Source organism: Petaurus breviceps, unplaced genomic scaffold (assembly GCF_028583685.1).
Source record: "Petaurus breviceps papuanus isolate PSGF00001 unplaced genomic scaffold, PetGlider_PUasm1.0 185, whole genome shotgun sequence".
Taxonomy (NCBI): domain Eukaryota; kingdom Metazoa; phylum Chordata; class Mammalia; order Diprotodontia; family Petauridae; genus Petaurus; species Petaurus breviceps.
Window position 1 is genome coordinate 39,691,766 of NW_027185797.1, and position 6,284 is coordinate 39,698,049.

Sequence of the window (6,284 nt, forward strand, 5' to 3'; positions counted from 1 at the left end):
GGGGGGGGGGGAGGGAGGAGGTATGGCAAGAAGAGAGAGACAGAGGCTGGGAGATTCTGCAAGGAATCAGCCCAAGCACCAGACTAGACCTTGGGGGTTGTCCCAGAAACACTTTCTCCAGATGGAGGCTTGGGAGCCTTTCTTGAACCAGGGGCAGGGGCCAGCAGCTCAGGGCCATACCCTGAGACAAGACCCAGGGCATCTTCACAGAGGCAAAGGGATGGTCCATATGTAGAGGAAAAGGAGACATGAGTTCAAATCCCAGCTCTGATGTTTACCAGCTGTATGACCATGGACAAGTCACTGACTTTCTCTGAACCTATTTTTTTTTTATTGGCAAAATGGGGAAGAATTATACCTGCCCAACCTCCCTCCCAGGGATGTTTGGGAATAAAACTCTGTCAGTCTTAAGGTATGCACAGAGTGTAGAGGAAAAGGCCTTGAATTGGGAGCCAGAAAGTCTAGGTTCAAATGCGGCAGATCAGATAAAGTCTCTGGTCCTCAGTTTCCTAATCTGTAAAATGAAGGTATTGGACTCCATGGAGTCTCTAAGAGCCCATCCAGTCCTGAATCCTGTGATTCAAGAGCCCATTTTAGCCTCAGCTCCACCATTTGACTCATCAATTTCCCTGCTGTGTTTGGACTATCAAGTCCCTGGGTGGTCCATGAAGAAGAATTTGGGGATGGTTTTTGTTAAAGATCAAATGCTTGGCTCTTCCACGGAGATGGAGACAGACAAACACTGACACCCTCACCCTGGAAACATGGAGCCTCTCGGTTTTGGGGCCCCTCAGGAGGGCATGGGGACCCTACTGACCTCTGCCTCCTTCCTCCCCTCTCAGCCTCCATCCTCAGCTGCTGGATCCAGCCGGCATCTGCTCAAGATGATCTCATCAGCATTGTGCCAAGCCCACCCTATGGGATAGTGGGCAGCGAAGTCATTTTGTCCATCCAGGGGTTCTCAAAGGCTGCCTACAGGTATACCTGGTACCGAAAATCAGCAGAATCCTTCAACCAGATCATTAGCTACCATCTCCCGACCGGAGTGCGGACACCAGAAAACAGCCGGGAGAAGATGTTCCTCAACGGCTCCCTGCTCATTCCCAACCTCACCCTCAGTGACAATGATGACTACATTATACAAGTCGTTCACTCAGAATATGAAGTCACAACAGTGTGCACACATTTGCAGGTGTATGGTAAGTCCCGCCCTTCCCAGGCTGCCACAGTTCAGACAGCCTCCCTCCGTGTGGGGCAAGAGACCTCCCCAAGCCACTACTCCCAGGGGCAAGGAGAAGCCAGGACCTGAGCCAGAGAGAGGAGTCCTGAGAGCAGAGAACCCCCAAGCCCAGATCTGCCAGGGCAAGGGCTCACAGGGGCCAGATGGCATGCCTTTCCATGCCTCTTTCCCTTGGACAAGTGTCTGGGAGTGTGAGTCAGGAGCGCAGACCTGAGGCTCCCTCTCCTGAACCCTGAGAAGTGACTCAGGAACTGCCCGCTTCCACATACCATCCAAAGTGAAGTCAGTTTGACACTGAAGTCTGTCCTATTTTAGGGAGATAGGAGCCACCCCAGATCTGGACACTGGCTTCCAGGTCCTGCCTTGGTCCCTCTAGAAAACCTGGGACAGTCAGTCAGGGGACACTTGAGAAAGACAGAACGCTTGAGTCCTCCACAGGGAAAAATGGTTCAACAGAATCATTAATTTAGAGTTAGGAGAGGCCTTAGAAATGTCCTAATAGCTAACATTTATACATATAGTGTCTACTATGTGCCCGGCAGTGTGCTAAGCCTGGGAGGTAGATGCTATTATGATCCCCATTTTACAGATGAAGAAGCTGAAGCAAACAGGGGAGAAGTGACTTGCCCAGAGTCACACAGCTAATAAGCACCTGGGGCTGGATTTGAACTCAGGTCTTCTTGGAATTGGATTTGAACTCAGGTCTTCTCGACTCCAGGCCCAGTGCTTTGGGCACTGAGCCACCTAGCTCAAGGCTCTAATTTTACAGATGAGGAACCTGAGGCCCAGGGAGGGTAAGGAAATTGTCCCAGGAGGACATAGGCAGTAATAGGTGCAGCAGGGTTTGAGCACCGTATGGGGTAGCCAGGAGCTGAGAGGTAATCAATTGTCTTCCTCTCCTCAGTTCTCCGCCAGAGTAGGGAGCTGGATCGGTCCCTCCCATTCTGGGGAGACAGGCTCAGGGCTCCTGACATGGGGTGTATCAAAGACCACAGAGGAGAAGAGCATTTCTTGGGGGATTCACCCGCCAGCCTGGTCTAGTGGGCTTCGGGCCCAGGCTGCTTTCTCCCCCAGGGCTCAGAGTAGACTGGCTGCCTGCAACCCAAGATCAGTCAGACCCAGCCCCATGCCTGGACTCCCAGTGCCTTGAGGGGGAGGAGGCAGATTCAGGTGGGGACGTGGTGCAGTGAATACTTGTGTTTTTGGGGACCTAGGGGTGGGGTTGGAACCAGAGTCATGGACCTAGCTGACTCCATCTTCAGGGAAACAGCCAGGAAGAGGTGAGGCTTCTCAAACACGGGACCCGCTACCCTCAGCAGGAGGAGGTGACGTTTCTATAGCTTAGCAGATTATGCAGCAAAGTTCCAGAGAAGCTTGTTTGGGCTCCAAATCAGCACCACGACAATGAGAGCTATCCATCAGGGGATAGATTCACTCCACAGGTGGTGAGCTCCCCATTACTAGAGGTATTCAAGGAAATGCTAGTTGATGCTTTGTCGGGGAAAATGGAGAGGGGTTTACTATTGCTGTGGCTTGGGTTAAATTGTTTCTGAGGCACAGAGCCACAGAAACTTAGAAACAGAAGGTGCCACAGAGGCCACCTGAGGGCCTTTCTTACTGAGATTCTGGAATCTGCAGGTTGGGGAGCAGTCATAGCTACCAGCTACAGGGGCCCCATGCTTGCTTCCTCATACTGTGGAGCAGCACTCACCACAATTCTCTGGCTGATGTAGTGGGCGAGGGGGGGCAGGCCAGAGCAAGTCACAGCTGGGAGAGGAAGAGGGCCCTGTTGGCCTGTCGCTCACAAGCCCCTGCTGGACACCTCATGAGTACAAGGCACAGTAGTGCAGGAGGAGGAATTGGGGAAAAGAAACTAAGGCTCCCAGACTCCCTTGGGGGCCAGAAAGAGGGTGACAAGGGAGCCCAAGGGAGGAGCTAAAGCAGAAATGGAACCCACTCTGCCCCTTCCTCTCAACGGGGCTCTCACCAATCAGTCAATAGATAGGCATTTATTAAGTGCCTACTGTATGCCAGGCACTGTGCTAAGTGCTGGGGAAACAAAAAGAGGCAAAATATGGTCCCTGCCCTCAAAAAGCTTATAATCTAATAGGAGAGATAGCATGCAAACAGTTAGGCACAAACAAGCTTTAGAAGATAAATCGTAGACAATTAGCAGAGGGAGGACTAGAAGCAGCCAGATGGCTGGGACCCTTTGCCGAGAAAAAGAATAAGCCAGGTTCTGATCCTAACTTCATGCTAGACTGGGCTGCGTAATACCATGGAAAGAGTTCTAGACTTGGGGTCAGGAATCCAGCTCTCAAATCCCAGCTCTGACATTCAACAAGACAGTCACATCTCCTCCCCGAGTCTCAGTTTCCTCCTAGCATTTCCTGTTTCACAGTGAAAAGTTATAGGAAGTCCAAGGGCCCAAGATATGTGAGTGGTTACCTTTCCTCCATTAGCACTTTCAATTCAATTAAGTGGGAGAGGGTCTGGGAGCCAAGAAAGATTTCTTAAAAGAGCAGTCAACAGGGGTCGACCTTGAAGGAGGGAGGAGAGGAGGAGAGAAGTCCATCCAAAACATGGGAGATGGATTAAGCAAAGAAATAAAAACATTAGATTGTAGACCAATTGAATACAGATGGAAATATACCAAAGGACCCAACAGGTTGGTGGGAACCAAATTGTGAAGAGCCTTGAATGTCAGGATCAGGAGTTTGTCATTTATTCTGTAGACACTGGAAGCCATTGAAGGATTTGGGGGAAGATGAGTTACATGGTCCCAGCAGGGAATTAGGCAGATTATTTATGAGGTGGTAGAAATGATGGGTTAGAGAGAGTCAAGAGCCCAGGAGCAGGAAGACCAGGGGAAATTATTGCCACAGTCTAGGGAAGAAGAGGTGAAAACTTATCATAGAAGCAGAGAAAAGGGAGCAAAATCCACACAAATACTTAATGAGATTAGGGAGAACATCATAGCCAGTGATTGGATGTGTGAGGGGAGGGACAGGGCAGATAAATAAATTCAAAGAAAATTCTAATTCAAACTTCAGGGATAAAAAAGCAAGAGAGGGGGATGAAGAAGAGGACACCAGTCTGGGGGAACCCAATGAGCTTGATGTCAGTGTATGTTGGGCCTAATATGCTGTCCAATACTCCCTGGATGTTTTCCAGACACTGACAATACAACCCTACCAAGAGACAGTCACTGTGTAAGATGCACAGGCCAAGTCTGCTTTATAGAGGGAATCTTTCCCCAGGTTCCTCTCATTCCCCACACCCACACCCAAAAAACATCACTATATACTCCTTTTCTCTTCTTTCTTAGACAGTGTAGCAGCAAGCACCCCAGCATCCCCAGGATGGCTGCTAGCACAGGTTCCTAGATCTGCTTTTCTAAAGGGAAGCAACTCAAAATGGGTTAACAATCTTGCTTTAATCAAACATATGTCATTTACCTAGTTCAGAGGGAAAAGGTGAGCACCCTGAACTTCAGAGAATACATAGGTTACAAGCAAACAAAAAATACAGACAGAGAAACATCAGCAGACAGGCTTCCAGCTGTCTGACCATTACATCCATACCTAGTCAGTTACCAGAGAGGGAAGCATCAACATCTGGATTTTCAAATTTGGGGGGGGGGGGGCTCAACAGCTGCCCAGAGTCTCATCTGGCCAAATCACACAACTCTTCTCAAAGTAAGCCCCAAAGCAAAACCTCACATCGGGGTATATTTAGCCTTCACCTGGCTCTGAGAATGTCACAACCCTCTTGACCCACTGCCCAATCACAAAGTAACAAGGTGTGGGCATTCCTGGCCACCCATCACAGGCTCCATGTGACCACATTCAGCCTATTAGGGGGCAGAGAATATTTTCAAATCTGGGAAGGTTCTCAAGAGTCACTTAAGCCTATCAAAGGTCCAAGGGGCAGGGAAGATCTTCAGACTCCCATTCCCATAACAGACAGCTAGGTGGAGAAGTAGATAGAGCACTGGTCCTGGAGGCAGGAAGACCTGACTTCAATTCCAGACTCATACTAGCTGTATGACCCTGGACAAGTCACTTAACCTGTCTGCCTCAGTTTCTTCACCTTTAAGATGAGGATCATAATAGCACCTACATCTCAGGTGAAGATATAATATCTGTAAACATGCTTAGCCTATTGCCTGACACATAGTAGGTGTATAATAAATGCTTCTTCGCTTTCCCCATCCCTCTCCACAGCAGATCTGCATTCCAGAGGAAATATCAAAGCTGGCATTTTGGTTGGAGCCGTGATTGAGGCCATGATCGGAGTCTTCATCTACATCCTGTGTATCAGAAAGGCTGGATGGTAAGACATCATGTCCTTAGTTTTTCTCTCTCTAAGACGAAGGTCCCCAAATTGGAGGAGAGAACCCAAGGCTATCTTCCACTCCCTCCACCCATTTACTTCTTTAAACTGGGTCTCCCTACCTCACCCAGGCTGGAATTTCTGTAGTCACGCACGGGCTGATCTCCTGGAGAGCTTCAGTCACCCCCATTGCCCTCCTGGGCCAGTTTGCTCTGCCTAAGGCAGCCGGGAGGGCACTCACTCCCCAAGAGCCTTCCATAGCCTTGCTGGACAGTGCTGAAAACAAGCACAAGAAATCGAGCAGGGCACTATGGTCTATTGGCCTCAGCCTTCCTAGCAACACCAGTGAGAGGCCTGCATCAGCACTCCCAGACTCACGCAGCAGCTTCTATGTCCTGGCTTCCCTTCCTTCCCAAATCTCCTGTTTCTCTGCACTATGGCCCACTTTGGGGCTCTCCTCCTTCTTTCTAGGTTTTTCATTTCCCCTCCCATTCCCACGCTTAATCATCTCTTACAGTCTCTCACTTCCTCAATGGAGGAAGACAGGGAAGGAGACACCACTATCATCCCAGCTCCACCCTACTCCCCAAAACAAAGGAGCCAAGAGTCATTAAGGCAGATATGAGGCAGGAAGGAGGGAAGGAGAGAAGGAAGGAAGGAGAGAAGGAAGGAAGGAAGGAAGGAAGGAAGGAAGGAAGGAAGGAAGGAA

The 6,284-nt window shown here is 49.7% G+C and overlaps 2 protein-coding genes across 5 annotated transcripts in view; both read left to right on the top strand.

The window, feature by feature from the left end:
* LOC138161923 (carcinoembryonic antigen-related cell adhesion molecule 1-like) overlaps positions 1-6,284 on the top strand; it is a 332,874-nt gene that overhangs the window by 120,950 nt on the left and 205,640 nt on the right. The gene's annotated exons all lie outside the window — the stretch shown is intronic.
* LOC138161930 (carcinoembryonic antigen-related cell adhesion molecule 3-like) overlaps positions 1-6,284 on the top strand; it is a 29,703-nt gene that overhangs the window by 587 nt on the left and 22,832 nt on the right. For 3 of the 4 annotated variants that reach the window (XM_069089021.1, XM_069089022.1, XM_069089019.1), the window contains exons 2-3: positions 843-1,199; positions 5,467-5,575. In XM_069089021.1, the coding sequence (XP_068945122.1) occupies positions 843-1,199; positions 5,467-5,575 (466 nt within the window). The remainder of the gene's footprint in view (positions 1-842; positions 1,200-5,466; positions 5,576-6,284) is intronic. The other variant, XM_069089020.1, reaches the window with a different exon arrangement.